The sequence below is a fragment of the Pezoporus occidentalis genome, unplaced genomic scaffold, assembly GCF_034315485.1.
Source record: "Pezoporus occidentalis ecotype Australia unplaced genomic scaffold, CSIRO_AGI_Poc_V1 ctg21, whole genome shotgun sequence".
NCBI lineage: Eukaryota > Metazoa > Chordata > Aves > Psittaciformes > Psittacidae > Pezoporus > Pezoporus occidentalis.
Genome location: NW_026913964.1, coordinates 4,616,806 through 4,641,478, shown reverse-complemented (window position 1 = coordinate 4,641,478; position 24,673 = coordinate 4,616,806). Strand labels below are relative to the sequence as shown.

The 24,673-nt window shown below is 39.5% G+C and overlaps 2 protein-coding genes and 1 long non-coding RNA gene across 4 annotated transcripts in view; 1 reads left to right on the top strand and 2 right to left on the bottom strand.

The window, feature by feature from the left end:
- LOC134163987 (uncharacterized) overlaps positions 1 to 24,673 on the bottom strand; it is a 612,365-nt gene that overhangs the window by 312,391 nt on the left and 275,301 nt on the right.
- Positions 1,450 to 18,944, bottom strand: KATNBL1 (katanin regulatory subunit B1 like 1). 2 transcript variants are annotated; one of them, XM_062619307.1, is made up of 10 exons: positions 18,712 to 18,944; positions 10,744 to 10,871; positions 7,180 to 7,220; positions 6,533 to 6,812; positions 5,046 to 5,164; positions 4,812 to 4,862; positions 4,636 to 4,725; positions 3,987 to 4,076; positions 3,506 to 3,599; positions 1,450 to 1,919 (listed from the first exon to the last, which is right to left on the bottom strand). In XM_062619307.1, the coding sequence occupies exons 2-10, from the start codon at positions 10,855 to 10,857 to the stop codon at positions 1,887 to 1,889; spliced, it is 912 nt and encodes a 303-aa protein (XP_062475291.1). In that variant the 5' UTR covers positions 10,858 to 10,871; positions 18,712 to 18,944; the 3' UTR covers positions 1,450 to 1,886. The 2 variants fall into 2 exon arrangements, with proteins under 2 accessions (XP_062475291.1, XP_062475292.1); XM_062619308.1 differs by lacking the exon at positions 18,712 to 18,944 and adding an exon at positions 18,588 to 18,701.
- On the top strand, positions 19,426 to 22,905 carry LOC134163878 (uncharacterized). Its single transcript, XR_009964880.1, has 3 exons — positions 19,426 to 19,596; positions 20,548 to 20,643; positions 22,734 to 22,905. It is a non-coding gene; the product is annotated as an uncharacterized LOC134163878 (long non-coding RNA).

The window sequence follows — 24,673 nt, the reverse complement described above, 5'->3', positions numbered from 1 at the left end:
GTTTCAGCAGCTGCTACCCAAATTATAAAGCTAGTCTTTCTGTTACTATTACATTTAAGTGCTCAACAGAACAGTAAATATGAGAATGGAATCATACTGTAGTTCCTTTAAACTTTTAATTGTCAGCAAGGACATTTGAAAAGCAGTCAGTTTTATCTCAAACTCCGAGCATGAAATATCTCTAACGATACATGAAAATTCAAGCAAAAAGATTTGGCTGTGTGTATCTCAAGATTGTCCACAGAGTTATCTGTTTTGGGATGTCTCAGAACTCTTCCCTGTAACAAACTGCATTGCCCGGGGAAGTGCAAAACCTTTGGTGGTTTAAAGAACATTCAAATAACCAAAAGCACCAAATTCTGATATCTTTCTAGCTGGCCTTCAAAAGACAGCAATAATATGTAAATTAAATACAAAACAAAGCAACAGGAGGCCTAAAGCTGTTGACCACTACACATCAGTTTAAAATTAATTTATTTCATCTGTAAAGCAAAAACCACTTAGGGCTATCAAAAGACTTTTCTCTTGCACATCAATAAAAGTGCAATGCTTAATGCTAGGTATGAAAACAACTCTTGTAAATACTTAGTTTTTTTAAAGAAGTAGACTGTTTGGTGATACATGCTTTGCATGTATTTATGTTTTAAGTGAACAGGTGGCACTTCACAAGTTTTAATTGGAAAAGCATGCTTCCTAGTCATAAAAGGCAATAGCAAGTCTAAATCAAAACTCCCTCAGAGCTATTAAGTGATAGCTTTTAAATTAAAATAGTACAGGATAGCAAAAGGACAGCAGAAGAGTTTATAGCTGTATTTTCAGTGCTATTGTTGGTATAAAATTGCCATCATTGCTCAGGCTAAAACTTAATTTTGCAGAAGCTGTCATTTTCTTAAAGGAGGTAGTATAAAAAGCTTGTGACTTGCAAAACATGGCCTCATCTGGCTGTAAACATTTCAAACAATAGACATAAATACCTATGATTAAAAGTACAGTGGAAGAGATTATTCTAGAAATTGTTTTATGAATTTGAAAAGAAAAAAACAGTAGATACATTTAATATATTTACTTATTTGCATGTACTTTAAATGATACAGACAAGATTACTATGTTAGAAATTCACATACAATATAAAAACATTTGTTAGACAAAGTCACCATTCTGCTGACACTTGCAACTGTTTATCCGAGCTTAACTTCAGGTATTTATAATATTTTTCATACATTAATCTTTGTATATGTGCAATGTTTCATTAACTACACAATGTGAAACCCTGATTTTTGTAGTTTTTCATCACAATCTGAACATAATAGCTATCTGCATCTTAACACATTGGCTTTTTGAAACACTAGTAATTAAGGCATCTTTGCTGTGTAGTTTTTCTCAATAGTGCAAACAAAAACTGTCTTTAATAATTTGATTAAAACATAGAAGTAATTGAATATTCTGAAGTTTTTTGTTTTTTTGTTTTTTAATGTAACTGGAAGATAGTTGTGCATTTTGGAGTTCTCTTGTAAAAGACAGATTTTAAAACTCTTAATGCCGATTGCTTTTGTTGGTTCCTTGTAACTGGTTCAGCTGTCTTGGCTTCATGACAGGATAATTCATCTTTTGTGGGATGTTGTAGTAAAATACAGTAGCATTTCAATGAATACCTAGTAACTAAGTGAATCCCAAATGCAGCAAAGGCATACAGTTTTCATAGTGCACTTTCACCTCACTGAAGTAAAAGTTGCTCCTACTAGACATTTTTCCACTTCAATGTGAAGTAGATGGTTATGATGTTAGTGGTTTTATTAAACAGCTTGACAGTTCAGTTCTCTTCCGCCAGTATTTCTCAAAAGGCTTTCATAGTACACATTTCACGTAAGCCCAGTTTCCCAATCATGTCAGTGCAGCTGTAATAAATAAGCATTTATATCCTAGAAGGAAAAAAAAAACAAACAAAAACCAGGAGAAAGTGTTTGTCACATTACTTGTAGCTGTAACATCGACTGTATGTCAATGGGTAACCTATCAGGACATTAATACAAGAGTAATTATATATAGGCCAAATTTCAGAACAAGTTATCTTCAAGATTACTTTCAGTTAATGCTTTTAATGGCATTTCTTTATGTAATGAAAAGTCTGCAGAACAGTGTGATTAGTTTCCAAAGCACCAGTTCAGTTTTTCCTCTGCTCAGTGCATTCACAGGAAAAGAAGTCATCGTCATGAGATCATGTATTTGAAACATGTTTATTAAGAGTGATGTTCCTTCACCACATCCCTCCAGCATACTTGTACTAGTCCTATTGCTCTTGACTTGTTCAGATCACAGTCTATCCTGATATACACATTAAGAAACAGGCAAACAAACAGGAAGGGAAACAGAATCCCAGAGAAATAAACTGACACTGGCTGTAACTGCTGTGTTGATCTACCAGAAGAACTAGGCAGTCTGTATTACAAGCTCCTACTGCTCTACCATTTGGGAGTTAGAACTCAGTTCTGCATGCCTGCTGACTGAAGCTGTAAGACATTTGTAATTATCATCATAGAGGCATCAAAATTGAAGTCAGAGGAGCACAGCAGTTGCAGAAGAACAAGAAATAAATTACTTTGTTGATACATCAAAGTGACAAATTCTGTAGCCATAGAATTGTATCTGAAGGATCTTTGCAGAATCTATAAGCATTCAATCTTTAAGTCCTTCTCAAGTTCACTCAAATCCTACACATAACCAAGCGTCTGCTTTAAGCCCTTTCCCACTGTCTGCCTTCATCAGGTCTCTCTATGTGGACCCGTTTCTTATTCTGTGTAATTCCTAGTGCCCAACCTCAGAAAGCCATGTTAATAGACAGGAGTATCATAAGCAGAAATCATACATCTACCAGACATTATATTACTGATACCACAACATGCTTGCCTTGAGAAAAGGCAAATAAGGTTCACTTCAGATGGAGACACTTCTTTGCTACCCACAAACTCATTTAAGCATTAGGCCAGCAATAAGCTTTAAGATTTAGTATCTTGGCACTTGCCCCAGTCACTTGATGTGCAAATGCTAACAGTGCTGGGCTAAGACTCTCCCTGCTGTATTACACTTACAACAATGGCTATAAAGTCACAGAATCAACTAGGTTGGAAAAGACCTTTAAGATCATCAAGTCCAACCTTTTATCCCAGGACTGCCAAGTCCAACACTAAACCATGTCACTAGGGGCCTCGTTTATACAGTCTTTGAACACTTCCACGGACAGTGATTCCACCACTTTCCTGGGCAGCCTGTTCCAATACCTGATCACCCTCTTGGTAAAGAAATTTTTCCTAATATCCAGTCTAAACCAAACCTGGCGCAGCTTGAGGCTCTTTGCTCTTGTAAAAATTGTGCAATATGCTTGAGCATTAGTGGAAAATAAAGGTGTTTATATCCATCAATAGTTTAGCATAAATAACACCAAACGAGAGTAATACTGCAAGTGATGCCATTATATGTTCATTACTAAACACAACCGGAACTGGATTACCTTAGCTATGTTACCAGTATATCCTGGAACCAGTGTCAGATGATTCTGCTGTTCCCATAAACCACTTAATTCTTGTTTTAAAATATGAATGTTTCTGAAAAAAGAATGACCACCACTTTATAAAATGCATACATTTCAGTACTTTCTGCCTGAAACACAACTACTACAGATAGACTTAGTCTATATGATACTGCCACAATATCAGAAAAAAATTGATCCAACTTCTACAGCATTTGTATTAACCTCTGATATGACTGTATGTTAGATGTACTAAAACCAAAAAACCACCCCCCAAAAAAAAAACCATCCCAAAACATGACAATCCTGTATCTTAAGAACATAAGTGCTTTTAAGCTTTTACTTTCAAATTACAGTATTCTTTTGTAGACAAGGTGCACTCCTACTGATCAAAGTTGAAACAGATTTTGAGATGGAATAAACTACAAACCCACATTTAAATATTTCCCAACACTATACTCACCCATCCTCTGCCTTTTCGGTATGTGCAGACAGTTCTGACCACCATCTTTTAATGACAGCCTGAAGCCAGTTTAAACCAACTATCACATATCTGTAACAACATATTTTACATATTAGCTTTTCTCCCACTCTCCAATATCTACAGGTCAGCTAAAGTGTCAAGACAAAATGGTAAGCAACTTAGAATGCAACATGTTTTCTATTCTGGAATATAAATCTAGACAAATTGGCAAGCTTGAAATTGAAGACATAGGCAAGTATTTAAAGTGCTAAACTGAAGCTCTTACTGAAAAGAGGAAATTCAAGTATTTTGCCTGAAACCTTTGCCTTGATTTCATGTTATAAAGCATATTAAAGCCTCAATGCTATTCTGTTTTACAGCTTAGGATAAATAAATTTGTCTAGGGGCAAAACCAGTCCCTGCCAGTTTTCTGCAGTCCCTTGGAGAAAAGGGTTTCTGCACCACCAGTTTGTTAAAGGAGAAAGTTTCACAGGAAAGATTCCCTTCAGGTAGGCGTTTCTTTAGAAAAGCAGCTTTGGGAGAAGGGGCAGAGGGAACAAAAGTCAGAGGACTAAACACCATTAATGCCTAGGAGAGTGCATAGCCAGGAAGTAGGAGTGTTTTGAAAACATCTGAAACTAATACTTACTCTTCATATTTGCTTTTAAGCAGAGATTTCACTAAAGGCAAAAGATCTACACAGCAGCCAACTGAAATAAATGGTTTTTCTTCCTGTAAACTTAAAAAACACAAGATGTTTCAGAAGTGCTTGAACGTCAGAGGGGTTATAGCAGATTCTTATCCCCCACTTCCTTTTGTTTGTACCTCTTTGTAAGCACAGGAAGGCAGTCTACTACTACTCCAAGATCCTGTATCCTAGAATCATTAAGAAAAAATATCAGAAATGTTACTGGTAAAACATAGGTTGAAGTGTATACTTCAACTATGATTTAAAGAATAAATATAATGAAGTTACAACATTTAAGGAACCCCTAAAAATACTGCAGCATATTTGGGATTGTTACTACTTTAAGAATATAGAAGAGACACCTAATTTACCTCACTAAGTAGGTGACCAGTTCATTTATACTCCTTCTTCTCCAAAAGGTTAAAGCTACATTCAGCCTCAGATTCCTGCTGAAAAGAACTTGAGTCATAGTTTCATGGTCCTGAGAAACCTGTATATTTATGAAAATATAAAATTTTACCACAAGTTTAGTAGCCAGCAACAACACAATAAGCTGCTCTAATGTAGTAACTTAGTATATGAAAATATACTTTCCTACCTGTGTGCTTTTAGAAATTTAGCTAACAATGGCCTTAAACACCACAAATTTCCCTTAGAAGGCAGCACAAATAGATAAAGGCTACTTAACCCACAGGCTACAAGAATAAGGTTTGCAGACACCTAAAGAGAGGTATCTAATGATTCAACAGATCATTCATGAGCATGAATCTATAATTCTCACCAACTTTGAGTACTTTTTACTTAGATGTTTACTAATTTTGACATGATTCAGACATAAGTAATTATATGTATTCTTCTGTACTTTCACAGAAAAGGTTTGTTTTTGAAAAAGCTCATTCTTGGAATGAATTTTAGGTATTTTATTAAAATTCCTTTGATTTGAATAAACACTGCAGAACCATCCACATCTCAGTCACCTGTGGCCAGTGATCTCGTCTTTAGTTTCTCAGAGGTTAGATCTTTCCGAGTCTTCATTTCTTTACCCTTCTTTTCTATTCTAACTATTCTGCTCCTACTTCCTTGAAACCATCAATATGATGGAGAGCAAGAGTGCCAGATTTGTACCTCCAGCCCACTGGACTCTGAGCTGTCTCTTCATGGCAGCCCATGTTTACAGTACCATGAAAAGGCAGCATGGTGATAGTCTTCAATCTGATCTTCCCTGCCATGCCTCACATTAAACACCCGCAAGCCACAGTGGGTAACAAGCATCTAAGGTGACAGAAGTGGAAATTTCAACATTAAGGGACTTAAATGGACTACACCGTCACAATACCCATTTCATTTAAATATCTGACCTTTTAGCCAGTTTCAGAAGCCCCACAAACATTCACCAAGTTTCATCAAGCAACCTTAACAAGAAATACAGTCTCATACAAACTCCTAAGCTAGTTACATACACACTAAGCTGACACTGTTACTGAAGATGGTTTTATCCTGCCTCACTAGCTTATTCCCATTCACACACTAACACTTTCACACTTCCATAACATGTGTGTGGCCATGCATCATGCCAGATCATGAAATCTAACTAGGTCCAAAGAAGGCTTTCCTTTGGTGCTGGTGCAATTTTAACCCAGACTAGCCTGGAAGATCTGAGCTTCTGTGCTGACCCAAACATGAGGGAAACCAGCAGTACTGTTGGCAATGGTATTATAATAAATAATGATTAGTAATGATATTTACCAGATAAAGATGGTAAATAACAAGACCTGAGCCAATCTGTATGTTAAGAAAATTAGTATAGTTGAAGAATTTCACAGCTAATGACACAAAAGTTTCTTTAAACAATACTTACCTCTGAAAAAAATCCACTGTACTTGGATGAGGGGCCTTCTGTTTGAGATGAGCCAGAGTCGCTAGAATTCAGGAAGCACGTACGACTATTGTGCACTTTTGCTAGCAGATTCCCTGCACAAGCCAGTTCATTTTCTTTATTTGCCATGTCACAGTCCCTAGATTTAGGGTGCTGTTTCTTTCTGTAACAAGGCTTTGGAGTATAGCAATGAACTTTTCTTTTACAATAAACGACTTTGAAAAGAGAGAGGGGACTTGCCACCGTTTTTCCAACTGTTACTCTGCAACAATAAAGCAGTATTTTAGTGAAGGTTGCTGTAAACCTAAGCAATACTTCTGTTAAGTTAAAATATATCACCTTGAATTCAGTAGTGAACTTGCAGGTTACTTAGAACACTTTATCCCCAAGATACTTCTGATAACCCAAATAGTCATGAAAGTGTAAGAGCTACCACCAACATTTTTTCTTGCTTTTATGAATGCAGAGACTTATTATTATGGAAGCAAGACACAAGAATCAGTTGTCAGTAAAATTAAGACCTATCTTTTACCTCTGTCTGTCTGGGTATTGTAATACATTTAAACAGCTTTTTCCTCTGTCTCACTCTCACTTGAAACTCAAGACTCTTCACACCACTGCTCTCCTACCTGTTTGTGTATGAAGCCAGCTGTTTTGGAGATTTCTTGCCCTGAGAGAAAGGGAATAGAGAAGAAAAAAATCTGCATTACTAAAAAGGATCAAACGCTCCCACAGTTTGTCATAAAAAAGTAGCCTGCTTGACCATAGCCTAAGTTTACTAGAGACTCCCTCCCTTCCACCCACTCTTTCTATTCTGCAACTTAAGCACAGCTATGTTAACCTTCCCGTAATCTTCAAGTATTTCACAGTGGCCTAAAGATGGACTCTCTGCCCCAGCTGTCCCTGGAGCACCATGATCAGCTGTAGGGTATCTTTGGCAAGAGGCGGGATTGTGACATCAGCAACGGATTCTTTAGTTACAAGCAAACTAAACGCCAACATATGAAAAGCCTACTGGAATCTGATGGCAAAACTGCATTAATTGTCTCACGTATATTTAAAGGCCCATAATATGATGCCTGTAAGATGCTAGTATTAGGAAGGATAATAGCAGAACACTTCCCCACCAAAGGGAAAAAAAAAAATAGAAAAAAAAAAAAAAATCAAGACTGCTGTAGACAACATGACCTTGATTATCCTAAATCCTTCACAGGAAACAGATTAACACCCTGACACCAGACAGGCTGCACAGAACAGTGATATCCTACAGGAACAACAAAAAACATTCAAGGTTGTGCCACACCTCTGAAAATTAAGCAACACAATTTGAAGATGAATATCTGAAGACTGTTTTTTATACAGCAGTCTTCAATGTTTTAAGCTCATCTTCATTACATGAAGCTCTAACTGTGCCATTCTCTTTTTACCGGTAAAAAGAAACAAGTACTAAGATGCTCAAGTTAGAAATACATATCTTCACATGAACGGGTACTAAGCTCATATACTGCTGGCATTTCAACTTGAAAATTTACATAGAATCATAGAATAGTTAGGGTTGGAAAGGACCTTAAGATCACCTAGTTCCAACCCCCCTGCCATGGGCAGGGACACATCACACTAAACCATATCACCCAAGGCTTCATCCAACTTGGCCTTGAACACTGCTAGGGATGGAGCATTCACAACCTCCCTCGGCAACCCATTCCAGTGCCTCACCACACTTACAGTAAAGAATTTCTTCCTCATATCCAATCTAAACTTCCCCTGTTTAAGTTTTAACCCGTTACCCCTTGTCCTGTCACTAGGGTCCCTAATGAAGAGTCCCTCCCCAGCATCCTTATAAGCCCCACTTCAGATACTGGAAGGCTGCTATGAGGTCTCCACGCAGCCTTCCCTTCTCCAGCCCCAACTTTCTCAGCCTGTCTTCATACGGGAGGTGCTCCAGTCCCCTAACCATCCTGCTTGTGGCCCTCCTCTGGACTTGTTCCAACAGTTCCATGTCCTTTTTATGTTGAGGACACCAGAACTGCACACAATACTCCAGATGAGCTCTCACAAGAGCAGAGTAGAGGGGCAGGATCATCTCCTTCAACCCGCTGGTCACACTCCTTTTGATGCAGCCCAGGATACGGTTGGCTTTCTGGGCTGGCAGTGCACACTGCCTGCCCATGTTCACTTTCTCATCAGCCAACACCCCCAAGTCCTTCTCAGCAGGGCTGCTCTGAATCTCTTCTCCACTCAACCTGTAGCTGTGTCTGGGAATGCTCCTACCCAGGTGTAGGACCTTGCACTTATCATGGTTAAACTTCATAAGGTTGGCATCAGCCACTCACAAGTGGGTCAAAGTCCCTCTGGATGGCATTCCTTCCCTCCAGGCTATCAACCGAACCACACAGCTTGGTGTCATCGGCAAATTTGCTGAGGGCGCACTCAATCCCACTGTCCACGTCAGCAACAAAGATGTTGAACTAGACCGGTCCCAACACCAATCCTTGAGGGACACCACTCGTTACTGGTCTCCAGACAGACACTGAGCCATTGACCACAACTCTTTGCGTGCGGCCATCCAGCCAGTTCTTTATCCACTGAGTGGTCCATCCATCAAATTGACGTCTCTCCAATTTAGAGACAAGGATGTCGTGGGGGACAGTGTCAAGCACTTTGCGCAAGTCCAGGTAGATGACATCAACTGCTCTATTCCTGTCCATCAGTTCCATAGCCCCATCATAGAAGGCCACCAAATTGTTCAGGCAGGATTTCCCCTTAGTGAAGCCATGCTGGCTGTCACCAAGCACCTTGTTGTTTTTCATGTGCCTTAGCATGCCTTCCAGGAGAATCTGCTCCAAAATTTTGCCAGGCACAGAGGAGAGACTGACTACTCTGTAATTCCCCTGGTCATCCAGGGGATGACCCCAAAAATGGGGGTTATATTTCCCTTTCTCCAGTCATCAGGAACTTCACCTGACTGCCATGATTTTTCAAATATGACGGACAGTGGCTTAGCAACTTCATTTGCCAGCTCCTTCAGGACCCGCGGATGGACTTCATCAGGTCCCATGGACTTGTGTATGTTCAGGTTCTTGAGATGGTCTCAAATCACATCCTCTCCTACAGTGGGCCCAAGGTCTTCATTCTCACAGTCCCTGCGTCTGCCTTCCAAGACTTGGGTGGAAGTCTTGGTGGACATGATTCTTTATGCTGTGCACATCAGCAAAACAATGCTATGACCTTAACACCAGCTCAAAATCATGTGGGTTTTAATACATAATTTTAATAAGCAAACAGGATATTGGCATCTTTGCCACTTTTTGAAGCAATCCTGCAGTAAGTTTATGTCCCTAATGCTTCCTCCATGCTCTGCTACTTTACTCTTCAGCCAGTAACACAGGTAAGAGGTTTAAGAAATTGCTTCTGATTAGCAATAATCCAATGAAAGACTATGTGTTACTAGACAATGTGGTAGATCCAGCTATATGATAATACAAAGACAGGTCCATTTCAATGCAGGTATTCCACCTACCACACCTCTTACCTGTGCCATGTAGCTCTTCTGGCAAGAGAGAACTTTCTGATGGTAGTATTCCTCTACTGTAACAGTTCTTAAATAGACTGCAGAGTAGGCATGAGTAAAACCATATCAGCACCTATTGCTCACATGGATATGATGCCAGTAATTGTGTAGTCTGTGCAGTGATGGCCTATCACAGAATCTTAGAACAGTTTGGGTTGGAGTGGATCGTCAAAGGTCATCTAGTCCAACCCTCCTGCAATAAGCAGGGACCTCTTCAACTAGATCAGGTTACCCAGAAACACATCCAGCCTGGCAATGCCCCCAGGGGTGGCACATCCACCACCTCTTTGGGCAACCTGTGCCAGTATTTTACCATCCTCTTTGTAAAGAATTTTTTCCTAACATCCAGCCTGAATCTCCCCTCTGTCAGTTTAAAACCAAAACCCCTTGCCGTATCACAACAGATCCTGCTGAAAAGTCTATGTATTATAATGCAGAGTTTTCATAATATAAATTGCTGTTAAAGCTAAAGTTCTGTTGTACATCTAAACATGAAATACCCAGTAATGCTGTGCTTCTAGTTTTAGACTGCTCAGAACCATGAACTCGTCCGAATGTTTACGTCAGTTTCATCTGAGGACATAAAAAAAAAAAACCAAGCCCACAACCACAAAGAGCTTACCTCCTTCATGATCTTTTTAGTGGAAGAAGAGATTCTTTTCCTGGGGAGATCAATGTGATGACCTTCAATATGCAATACTTTCTGTTTTCTAACATTGTGGGCTTCAGATGCCATAATCTCTCAAATCCCTGTTTTCAAGGGAAAGAAACTTAGTTATGTTTTCTAAAACTTTCAGTCAACTTTCTTCAAATACAGGTGGCAAAACAGTTAAAAAGAGTTCAACTATTCACAAGATGTTCCATCATCTAATTAACCCAAGACGACATCCTTCAGCAAATGGCAGCTAGATCATTAGTAAGATGCTGATGAGCACTTCAAAATGCCTATTTAGTTTTCAGCCCCTCCCGAAGAAATAGAGGTAGAGATTCTGTTTTCAATCCAACTTACTACACCTGCACTGAGGGGTGTCATGCAGACAGGAATTCAAGTAAAGGAAAAGGCAATTTAGGAGACTCCTCCACATTCCACACTATGAATTTCATCTGCAACCTAGAGGGGAAAATAAAAAAAAAAAAAAAAAAAAATCCCACAAATGCTTCCAAGTGGGAAAAGTCAGCTAAATAAAAATCCCTGTTTTTTTTGGGGAAGAAGGCAAAATTTATCAGAATAACAAAGGTTAAAGAAAAAAAAAATTTGAAGTGAAAGACCTCCCTGTAATTTACTGGCAAATCCACTCCCCTGCCCATTTTTCTCGGCATATAACTGGCTATTTTTCATGTTTTAAAAATAAAATCTTTATTCCACAGTTAACCAATACTAAAATGTATAAGGGACTCTGCCTTGAAGTATGCAAATATTTCTATGAGAATCAAACTCAAGACTGAGACACTTGTGCATACGGTTTTACAATTTTTTCAGTGATTCAGACAAGACACTGCTTGAGACTGGATTAAAGAACTACATCATGTTTTAGCATTAAAATATTTTAGCAAGACACGCTACCTTGCTTTTAAAGGCCATCCCTTTGCTCCAATTTTATTGATTTTTTCCCCCTAGGTGGCAAAACTCTGTCTCAACATGAATGTCCCAATTTCTCCCCTCCACCTTTAGTACCAACAGTCGTATTTCCTCTATGTAGCAGATTTATCACATTAGGAACTTCAGTATATCAAAGACTAAGACACTTAGCAGTGGAAAAAGCCAGATGGGAAACAGCTTACTAGCCACAGAAGACCTGTCAATGCAGTAGCTAAAGGCCATCAAAGAAGACAAACAGGTGGCAGGCTCAAAACAAAGTAGAAGGTGTATTCTTCACATAATGCATATTTCATTCCATATTGCAGGAAGCAAGGAAAAAAAAAAAAAGGAAAAAAAACCCCAAACCAAACCCACCTTCAAATGCTTCAGTTGTCTTTAGAACTGTATCTGTTACAGAAGACCTACAGTATCATCAGAAACCCTTAACGTGCAAGATGGGAACATGGAGTCCTCAGGCCAAGGACTTCACAAATTGCAAATGGCAGCATTGTTTAGGGCAAGTCTTCTAACAGTTTGTGATCCATACTTCTGCAGATACAAAGCTGGCTTAAGACTAGTGCATTAACTTGACTGACTCTTTTCCTGCATACTGTGGGATGGTGACAGACTAGTTGCCATCCTGTGAGCTCTCAACACTTCCAAGGCTTCCAGCCACCAGGCTTATAAATAAATAGTAATTTATTTTTTTTTCCCTGGAGCTTAGAAGAAATTACAAGAATAAACCACTCCTCTGCTTATCAGACTCATTAAAAACATTATTTGGCCTCAAAATGGACAGTACATTAAAATTTGAACTTAGAGCACAACACAAGGGCAAACAACTGAACTTTTAAAGAGAAGCCCACTCTAACAACCCTAAAATCCAAACAAATACAGCCTTATATTCAGGCTAATGCTGAAGGCAGAAAGCTAGGAGGGTTTGGAAAAAACAGCTGAGGGGAAAGCAGTGAACTCCAGGAGAATAGCAAGGATAATCTGCAAACGTGCAATGCAGTGACCAAAGCTAAACCCCACAGAATCATCCCATCAGATGGTAAAAACAAATAAGTAAATTCCATGCTCTCTGTTCCTGAAGGATAACTTTCACAATTGATTCCATGACACACTGACAGCTTACAACTCTTCATGCAAAACCGTGACCCCTCCTTATGTACTCCTTCAATAAATGATCTCAAACTATCCTCCTCTTTCATGCTACACAGTAAGCAAAAGTCTGATCTCCAATATACAAGACGGTGCTGTTAAACTAGAATGTTTTTTACTTAATAGAAGTGTAAAATTTCTGAAGGCTAGAAAGAAATGCCTTACCAAGGGAACTCAATTAGCATACCAGTGTTTAATACTGGGCTCTAAAGAGTCTAAAATGACATCTCAAAATACCCAAATTGGAGGTATTTCAACTATCCTGGAGGGAAGAAAGCACCCTACAAAGAACTGAATGCATTCAAGAGAAATGAAGATGAGGACACACTTTGCCAAATTTGATTTAAGAACATAATGCTGCCTGGCATCTCAGCTGAAACGTAAAAAGACAACAAAACTATCAATCCTTTCTTTAAAGACTGGGAACAGAAACCCAGAAGGCTAACAGATAATCAGATATAAAGGAACATCAGATGAAGTGAAGTCCTTATGTCTGTGTTCACTGTCCTATAGAGAGGTTTCCATAGCTTAAACTGTTTTGTGAGGGTCTCTGATGATGCAGAAGCAACTGCGAGTATAAGCAGTAATGAAATAGCTGCATTCTTAAGTAAGGTGCAGAACCTCTCTTAGAGCTGAAAAAGCACCTAAGGAAATCACGTGTGGAAAACAGTATTTAAAGACAGCATCAAGGAAGATCCAGACCATCATCTCATTGTGCAAATTAGTGAACAACGTAAACTAAGAATAGAATTACTGGACACAAACAAATAATATATTGGGAAACATTCAACCTGGCTGTTGTGAAGGCAAGTCATGCCCTGCAAAATTAGGTACAACATGGGTAAAGGAAAACTAAATGATAAAAACCTACCTGGGAGTCGAAAAAGCTTTAAGAAGTCCCTCAAGTAAAACTCCTGAGGAAAGTAAGCAACCAAGTGATAAGAGGGAAAGACTTTGTGTGGACAAATAGTTAAGAAAGTCAAACAATCTAAGGAGTTCCCACATTGAAGGAGGCCACAGCAGGTACCCCACAAAAAATCTATGTTGGTTTATGCTGTTCAATATATTCATAGATTACATCTCAAAGGGGATGAATAACTGATGTTGACAATACAAAGTTATATTAGACACTGAAGATGAGGGCTAACTGAAGAATTAAAGGACCGTGATTTACAGTAAGAAGCAGCAATGATTATAGATTAATACAAAACAAAGCCTGTTTGTCTGCAGGCACAGGAGCAGGCTGTGAGCTAATAACTGCCATCCACAACAAGATATATGACAATTTATTTTAGATAATTTGGATTGCTCGGTGCACCATATGGATCAATAGTTAGAAAAATAAACAGAACTAATTTGTGCTTGTATTTTAGGTACTAAGTGCAGGTTTAGTATTCTTCCCTTAATAAAATAAAAACACCCCAACCCACCACAAGACAATAAAACAACTCAGAAGATTTTTAAATAAAAAACAAAAAAAAACCACAAACAAATCACACAAAAAAAAAACACACACACACAAAAAAAAAAATCAAACCCAAAAACCAACCAACCAAAAAAATCAACCAAAACACAAACAAACAAAAATATCAGACAAAGTTAAAAGACGTATGAAACACTTTCCATACAATCGACAACTGAACAGACCAGGGCTTTCCAGTCTGGAAAGAAGGCTACCTATAGCAGAGAGGTGAAAGAAGACGAAGGTCTATAAAACAAATAGCTTGGAACAGTTGCATAGAAATTGTTCATTGTTGTGCCCAATGTAAGAATGAAGGGTCAAAAGCTGAAGGCAGGTTCAAAACTTACAAAAGGGGGTGGATCTTCATGCATATTATCATCAACCTGAACCTGCCACATGATGCTGCAGATCCAAATGTTTACATAGGTTCCAGGGTAGACTGTGCGAATTCATTAAAAAAAGATTAAGGACTGTTATTAAATATGATTAAATATAGAAACACAACCTGGGTAGCCCAGAGACAGAGCAGAACACAAGCAAAACAATCTGGCATACCTAAATCTAACGCTGCTATAACAAACCTAGCCTATCTCTCAAGAAACTTGCTTCCAAAGACTTAGTAACACATGATAAAATGATAGCTGTCCAGGCACTTTACAGGGTTTTTCATAACTTTTATTTCCTACCTGCTATAAGGTATCATCACCTAGAGACAGCTAAATAGACACTAACAGACACTTATTTTGGGATATATGCAGAGCATTTTTAAACTGCCATTAGATACTAATTTGTGCAGGATCTAATACTTTACACTTAAACATCTTGCATTCTTTGATTATTCCCTTATGGTAAGCACAGCTGGTTGTATTTGTTCAGAACAATACATCATGCAGCTCATTAAGGCCAATGCAATCCCTTGCTTTACAAATTTTAAAAATAGAAGGATAGAATGCAAGTCCTTTCAGCTCTGCCTCAGCCCTTCATCACACAAGCCCAAATTGTTTTACAACTGTGACAAAGTACACTGCAATTATGAACAGAGACACACAATTTTATTAAGATGACAGGTTCACATTCCATCAATTTCAGCCGTTCCATGAGTGACTTCCCATAGCAGATGCCAACCTTCCTTCCTCCTCATTTTACTCTCTTCAATTTTCAGGACACAGGCCTAGAGTAACAGCAGCCACATACCCTGATAAGTAAGCTCATTAGTGCCCACATCCAATAGACAGTACCTATGCAAAGTATTCTTGATGGCTCTGCTGCTGTTTTCTCTGATCTCTCCCAGATGCAATGCAACTACCAGAATCACGCAAAGAAAGCCATACTAAAAGGCTTTCAAGCGTGTATTTATCGAAGGCAAGTATTAACAACTCCACCACTCCCTCCCATCATCCTAAATTCTGGGCATGGCCCCCAGAAAGGGACAAACTTTTCTTCACGTTACGTAATCTACACATGCATTAACATAACATCTATTTCTTACAGAACACACACCACAATACTGCAAGTTCAAGGATGACAAGTATTACACTCAGATGAGTTAACTGTTACTCTCTAAGAAGGGGAGTTCATACTTTGAAAGTATTCAAAGTACGTATACATCAGTGAACTAACAACTGTGAAGTAACTTTGCTAGTCATTATCAGATTTAAAATGTTTATGAGAAACTTCCAGTAATGGTTATTCCACATTTATTTCCAAAAGGGTAATCTGTCTACAAAAATAAATTGGAACTATGTCATGATGCAGAAGTGATTCTGTAAGCTTGGTATAATTTCCTTTCATTTTAATGCTGACAAATGTTAACAGAACCCATCTGTCTCTCAGTTTTAGATGGCTTCTACATCGTTTGAATATGAAACAGTTTGAGTTAAAAAAAAAAACAACAAACCAAACAAAAAACCACAACCCATCTCCTTGTTTAGTAATTTATGCTGACAGTTCACTAGATGTAAAATACTGAATTCTCTTAAAAAGAAACTGGAGATAAAAGTTCCAAGAAGCATGTTAATGCAAAAATTTTCTGCAACACTATAAAAAGCATGTCCTCAATGCCAGCAGGACGCAATTTTTTAATGTGCTATACCTGTCAGGCCATTTGTTACAGTTAAAAGTTTCATGTGTGGCCCAAAATTGAGGAATTTTATTAGATTTGCCTTAAAGACAAATCTTATATGAGCAACTCGTTATGGTAAGTTAGCTTATTCCTACAATTTAAGCTAACTTTCCTATTACTCTTACATATGGAATTTGTATGCGTCCCTCTGGCACAAGTACTCATCAAGAACCTTTAAAAATGACAAGTCAGATTTGGTTAAGTTTATTGAGTATGAATCCAGGTGTGAGTTATCTCTCCTTGTGGGGTCAGCTTAAAGGTCTAATAAATGAACTTTATCCACCTTCTGGAAAAAAATAAATTTTACAAAAAAGTTAAATAAACCAGTATTCAGTTTTCTGCATCTGGATGTACCATTTACAGATATTTTAAGCTGCCATAAAGTAACATTAGTTGTGAGTGACTTAATCTTTTCTGAAGTCATCCTTCACCAATGAAAAAATACTTTTGTCTGCGGATTTTCACTTACGAACACCCTACGAATAGTTACATTGGAAAAACTCCATTACTGACATTAGCTGAGAGTTGTTATATAGGAAATAAAATTCCAGTACACTGCGGCTTCCCCATTAGTATTTGACATCAGCTTTAAGAAACTACTCAATTTTTTTTTTTCCTATTCATTGCTCAAACTGACAAGCTTCAAAAACCTACTACAAATTTTTTAAATTCAAACCTAGAGAAAGACATATTGGAAAACCCTTTAAGTTCTAAACTAAGTGGAGGCATGGGTACCAACCTCATCCCAACCTGGCTGAACACTGTGACTACATCTGACACAGCTTGGGATCATACCACTTTCTAATGTTACCCTCAAATACAATGTGGTTCATTTATAGCATTTAAAAAGACTTCTTAATTCATATTCAAGCTTCTTATCCTGGGACCAATATACAAAACTGTTAAAAATATTCCAATGAAAATACATCAAAAAAAGAAGTATCACAACTGGGCAAAAGAGAATGTCCACAAAACTAGAATGACATGTATATATCAGTATAACCACATGTAATGTTTTTATATATACAGAAATAGTATTATGGTATTTTATATAAGATATTATTATAAAGTTCTGAGTTATAAAGTTTAGGAACTCAAACCAATGGTAACTTGACTTTGATGAAATGATATTACAGAAATTTTAAACAAAACTGTATGCACTAAGAAATTAAAGTGACAGGTTTTGACTGGAATAATCTGTTCTTTCCAATCAGCAAGGCCAAAGAGGCACTAACTTGCCTTCTCTTATGCTTTAATTCTACTAAGCATAGTTAACTACCTTGTATTTCCTTCCCTGACTACAGCCCAAGAATAGAAGGAATAAAAACACAGAGGAGTGGGAAAAACAAAATTCATGTTCCAAGAAGAGATGGAAGAAAGCTGCTTTTAAGCAAACTGACTTAATCTTGCTCCAAAGCACAGCATGTTACAAAAACAGCAACAAAAATTTTCTAAAGCTACCTCCCAGTCTCTCTCCTTAACACATCTCACTATTCAGAAATTCTTTTTAGTTCTACATTAAACAGCACACCAACTACTCCAGCACAGCAGCTGAGAAAAAAGCTTGAAGGCTTTTTAACAAAGCAATTAATACAGAATCTGATCTTCAAGCGTCTGAAGATTTCCTCCCTCCTCTCCCCCCTCCCCGGAATCTGTCACGCCCAAGGAATAAAATCCCCGAGGAGGCTTCACACCCAGCTCGTTATCCTCCCCTTCGGTAGCACCAGAACCTTTCCTGCTTTCCTTACACTCGCCCACCACTGCACACACTTACTTTTGAGTTGTGGCGAGTGACAGCACTTCAGAAAAAGGTAAAATCACCACAACTCGCCCGCTGGAAACGCAAGTACCGAACAGCCGTGCCACAGGCCGGCCGGTGGGACTGCAGGTGTCCCTGCACTGGCCAGTCGACATCTCCGCGGTGCCAGCGGCGCAAGCGTGTCAGGTTAGGGTCGCCACAGCAGCGGGAGGCAGACCCGCTCCCGGCCAGCGGCCAGCCCGCAGCCCCGAGCCCGCATTCCAGGCGGGGCGCCCCGGAGCAGCACCTGGCGCCGGCGAGGCAGACCGCGGCCTGGGCCGCCCCGTCCGCCCCGCTGCCCCAGAGCCAGCGGAGAGGCGCAAGGCCTCGCCGAGGATTACCTCGCTCCCGGTTTCTCAGCGGCCGGAGACGCGCCGCGCGCTAGGAAGGCTCTCTGCCCGCTGCCCTGCTCCAAGCGCCAGCTCCTCGGGCGCTGCCCTGGGAGCTTCGCATCCCGTCACTCACCCGTTGCTCATCGTACCGGGCTGGCCCACGCCAAGTGGGAGAAGAAGCCACAAAACACTACTACCACCGCGACCCAGCACCCACAGCCTGCGCCATTCAAACGGCGCCGCGCTGCATGCTGGGCCGCGCCGCGCCACGCCCCGCTGCCCGCGCGGGCACGCGGCGCCCTCTGGCGACAGCGCCGCCACCTCCCGGCAGCCGAGGGCGCATCCGGCGCCGCTGCCACAGAGCCCGCCGCAGCTCGCGCCTCGCCCCGCCCCGCCCCGCCCCGCCCCGCCTCCTGCCCCGCCTCCTGCCCCGCCTCCTGTGGCAGCGCGCACGGCACGGCGGTTGGGGCGCTGGCTGTGTGCAACCAGGTGGTTCTTCCGGGCGGGCGCTCAGGCTGCCGCAGCTGCGTTCCCAGGGGCCTCACCCGCCCCTCCCGCCTGGCGGCCTGTCCTGGCTGTCTGCCGGGCTGAGCGCGCCCCTGGGCCGTCAGCGCGCTGTGCCGGTCTGGTCCAGCTTCTCGTTGGAAAAAGCTGTTTCTCCCCGACCCCCCGCAACTCGCCTGCGTGCAGCAGAGCTTCCCCAGGCAGCGGCGGTATTAAGCCGGCCGCCTCTCTTCCACGGCCGCCTCGCTTCCCCGACCGCGCCCGATCCCGCAGGGCTCCTGGTGCGGGAGCATCCGCCGCTGCTGAACGCGGGGGAGCATTCCAACTGGGCGCTGCGCAGCGTACGGGAAACTTGCTGATGTCTGATCACCCCTGAATACTTACATTGTATCGGGAACCTCGCAGCTCTCGCTACACACCGTGTTTGTAGGCTGCTAATGAGGAAGCGCGGTTACGAGTGTGCGATGTTTCAACTGGCTGACAAACCCACTCTAGCTCCAGCTTATAGTTGAGCGTGAGCAGCTCTAGTATTCCTGAAGCCTGGGTGACACTAAAATTCTCTCTTTGATCTAGATTAACATCTTAGAACACACCTAAAGCCAGGGAGAAGAATGGCTTGTTTTAGTGGTAAATGAAGGGAAAGGTGAGTTTCATTACACATCTCCCCTCACTTAGTGCCTCCTTCCCCTCATATATTGTAATCTGAAGTGTGTTATTTATACAATCTCACAGCATCCCTATAAAATAGAGGCTTCATCTGTCCCTATTACAGTAAAGTTTTGGCTTGGCTGAAATTTTGCCTAGTGTACATTACTCTCAATTTTAGGGGAGAAGGGCAGGCTGTGACAAATTACATCCTTTCTTCTATAAGTAACTGGGCATGACAATTTATATTGTAACTAGGTTATGAAGGTATTTCCTCAGTGTCTGAACAACTCCAAGACTATCTGGATTTAATCAGAGTCTACATTACCACTTTTTGTGACCTGCTTTTCATGTCATGGTATTATCAGACTTTGAAACAAGGTGATCCATAAAATACCAGTTTATGACACAAATCTGCTATACGAAGAAGGCATTTGGTACCATTAAAAATGAGCTGCGAGTATATAATCAAGTCCTTAGGTCAGGCAATGTTTCATTTCAGAAGTTTCGTGTGTTGATCTAAAAAGTCATTGGAGTCTTTCACCATAATCATTCTCCTTTTGAACAAAAATGCCCTGGTGCTTAGGAATGCATTCTGATTTCCAGTCTAAATTTACTCATGTGCTGACTATTCTAGTGCCAGTATTACCTGATAGTTTAAACGACTCTCACCTTCTATGAAGTCTGTTTGCCATAAGAGAATAATTTTATCCTCTCAACAATTTCATTTTACTAGCCTAACAGACTTAGTCCCCTATGGCAGGATAACCTTTATGTTTGCATAATCATCCTAATGTCACTTTTACTGTCATTTTTGCAGATGCTACAGTTTCAGTTCAAGCTGTCCTGTGTGCACTGTGTTTAATATATACATGGTTCTCTTACTCACCTGAGCACGTCAGCTGTGGCTATCCAGGTCAGTAGGTTTTTTAAACATTATTTTCTTTGAGCTGTGCATGCTGACCCAAAAACAAACAAATAATCAAAGGAAACGGATTATATATTGCTTTAGAGAATGTGACAATTACCCGATGATGCACACTTAAAAATGCTTGAGCTTTCCAAACCAGACCTTGTGAAGTTCGTCAGAAGCACATGGTTAGATACCAAACCATTTTTAAAAGACTGCCAGCTAAATGTGGCTAAGTTAGATGCTGATGCTAGACAGTGGCAGAAATGGCAGAAGAGCTTCTTATGTGATCTTATGTTTAGGTTTTAAAGGGCAGAGCAACTGGCTTGGTTCAGCCAAGGTGCGAAACAGAATAATTTTTTTTGTTACTGGGCCTGGTTATTAAATACCCCTTCTGAAAAGAAGCTGTTCTGCAAGTCCAAGTAGGGGTCAGATTTTGTAATAGTACTGTAATTTCTGTCAAAGGTCCAGTTCTATTTTCAGAATCACAAAGCTACCTTGGTTACTTAGCAATGACCACGGACCATCTAGCTGCTAATACTAATGGGTTAACCATCCTCAGACTCAGCTGAAATCATTTACATTAAGAATTCCCGCTTCTTTCATGTATCTTCCTTTGATTCTGTTTTTGATATGCATTCTCTGGTTTACATTACTCTCTGGACCTGAAAAGAGTCTTCTTAGCTAAGCATCCTTACACCTTTTCTAAGTATCTTCCTTAGCCTATTTTAACTTACTTTTTGCTGCTGTCTTCCCTAAATAGCACTGGGAGGTGTCCCTGCCCATGGCGGGGGGTGGGGGTTGGAACTAGATGATCTTAAGGTCCTTTCCAACCCTAACTATTCTATGATTCTGTGATTCTAAATTAAAGAAAAAGTCATAATTTCTTGCATTAACTGCAAAGTACTGAAAAACTACATTCTTTTTGAAAGTTTTTTTTTCCAATTCCATGTTCCTTTCCATGTTTACTTTTTTTTTTTAAATTAATTTATGTAAATTTCACCAGTAGAGAAAAGATCTAATCTTGCTGCTTCTGTATACTGCTAATAGGGGAGTGCCAGTATACCATACTTGTAGGATACTTCTAATGTGTTTGAAGTTTCCATTAAGAAAATGCTACTTCTCTAACATTGCTTATGTTAGTTCTCTGGAGCCAGTTTTGCTACACTGGGATGAACAAGGGGTTTTGGCAGAAGAGCTATATCAATCTTATTACTGAAGCTGAAAAAAGAAGATGTCACACTTTTAAAATAATTATTTCGATAAATTCAAACCTCAAGACAATTTTAGCTGCAGTTCCAATATAGAAAAGTGTATACTTGAGGGATTTTTAGTATTTTAAATTTTTTGGCAAGGCCTAGTTATGTATTTTCAAGGAAAAAAAATGATCATAGGAAAAGAATCAGCATAAAGAATATGTAATTACTTTAGAACAATGTTTTTGCTACCATTACTATGACACACAGCATGATGTTATAGGATGCTTTTATGGACAAAAGATGGGGTATTTTCAGTCCTTAGAGACATCATAGCTGTAAATGAATAAAGTAAATTGTCATAAATAAAACTTATGCTTATCAAGCACTTACATATATTGCACAACTTTCTGTACCTGCTGTGTCAAGCTGTATGAAATACAGAGTGAGGAATGAACACTAAGATATCTAAGGCAGCACCAGGGAGCTATGCTTACACTTTTTGCAGGGCACATTTTGTACAGTTATTTTCATAGTTCCTTTGGAAATGAGTTCTTTGTGTGCTGCTCGACAGGTTTGAATAGTCAAATCTTCCAGGTGGGTAAAAGAGTCTGACAAGATAAAGTAATTATGGTGTAATAGGATTTTATCAGATCATGATATGTAATCTGAATCGTGTTTTTCTTCATAACTGAAGGAATATAGATCCAAATATATGCAGATCTAATGCAGAGAAATGTAAACATATGTATGTATAAAAATAACCTACTACTTCCTCTTGTGTTCTCATATTCTCAAAACACATATTGATATTAAACACATCTGAATTTTTAAAGAATTTCATTGATTGAGTCTGAATATAGAGAAGCTCAGTAATTCTTTGAATTGTTTCCTTTGCAGTTATCTGTAACTCCAAATTATATATTTTGTGTCATTTTCACAAATGTAACACTAGTTGCCCTGGAAATTTGTGGTGGAAAGTAGGAATTTTGATAGTGATTTTGGATGCAACACAGAAGCCTAATGTATAAAAATGGAAATTTTTAATGTGCAGCAAAACAAAGTACTTGTGCAAAGGCAAAGAAAATTGTAAGGATGGGATGAATGCGTTCACTAAAAAAAACATAGTTCTACTGTTCTGAGCCGATTAAGGTGTTTGACTATTTTCTAATTGTATTTTCTATTTTTTCCCTGTAGCTTTTATTTTTTCTGATATTTTATTTGCACTAAAGTTTTTCTTCCAGCTGTTGTATAAGTAGCACTATGCCAATTGGTGGTGTTATTTTACCAGCCTGGCTTCTTTTTTATTCCTCCTTAGGTAGAATTTAAGTTCAATAAAGTGTACTGACATTTATGGACGTTTTCTGAGATCTGCCCAGTAGGTGCCTGGAATGGGTTGTAGATAGGATATTTGAGGGGATGGTAGTTACTTCAAGATTATTAAGTATCTTTAGCCTGCAGGTGTGAGACAGGATGGCTCAGGCAGTTGGTAATGGGATAAAGCTTTTCTCCCCTGAATTGCCAGCTCTGGGCCAGATTAGTAGGAACAGAGTATTTCCACCATCTGGTGTCTGGTCAGTGACCCATATGAGAGGAACTGGTAGCCATCCCTGCTACTGGTGATCAGCTTTACAATTAAAAAAATTCCCAAAACCCACTCTGAGAATGATTTAATCACTAACCTGCCACAAATGAACATGAGGACTAACAATCCCGCTAGAAACCTAATTGTCAGGCCTCAGCACCCTGAAGGGAGCATAGCAAAATTTGTCAGTGTGGGCTGTCAGATGATGGTTTTTTTTAGAAAGCAAACAACTGATAATTTTTTGCTGAAAATGACAGCAGCTTGTAAGAAAAGTGGCTTGATTTTTCAGTGATGCAAAAAAGCAGGTATCAACATCCTCCAGAATCCTACCACTCCTCAAAATGAAAATGTCCATTATTAATAAAAAAATAATTGGTGTAGGATGACAATATTTGATTAGAACATAGTTCAGCTGAAAGATATGCTCTATTCAAATACATAAAGTTTTGCCTTATTGCAATCTGAGACAGGCTAACTCAAGCTGACTGAATGAATAGTAAGTTATGAATCAGTATGACAAGTTGGGATTCTTTGTAACAAACTGCTCCTGAATACTGCATCCATTTCTGCTGTAGAAATAAAGTCAGGTGTAATTATAGAATCTGTGAATTGGGCTAGTGTCTGAATTTCTGCAATCCTGTGAAACAGTTTGCTATCTGACTGAAAAAGCCAATTAGCCACTTAAGAAAGAAAAACACCATACTGTAATATTCAAGAAAGGTGAATAAAAATTTGTAACTAGAATCTTTTATAATCAATAAATTAATACCAACCACTTCACAGCTTCATTTAATGTTCCTTAAGCAAAACTATGCTTTTAGGATGATAATTTTGAGAGAAACTAAACATCTAGGCCTTAATAAAGACCTTTAAGAAAATGTATGAAGAATCTAGGGTATGATTTTTGGGGTTGCTAACACTATCTGGTTTTGTTTGAAGTCAGACATCTGAATGATAATTATCATAGTTTCAGACCCACAACTACTAACATGATGAGATAGTAAAACTGTATGCATTCATCTTCGCATCAAAATTATGCTGTTAAATGCCGTGCCCGGTAAAAATGAATTAAAAATTAGTTTTAACCGTTATTTTTTTCTGCCTTCCCGCCGCTGACCAGAAGGTGGTGCCCACACACTGGATTATGGTCAATTTTGAGTGGTCTGTCGTTAGGCTGAGCAGTGCTGTTGAATCAAACGTGGTAATACTGTTGTGGTGGTGGATGTCTTCAGATGGAATAGCAAGAAACTTAAAT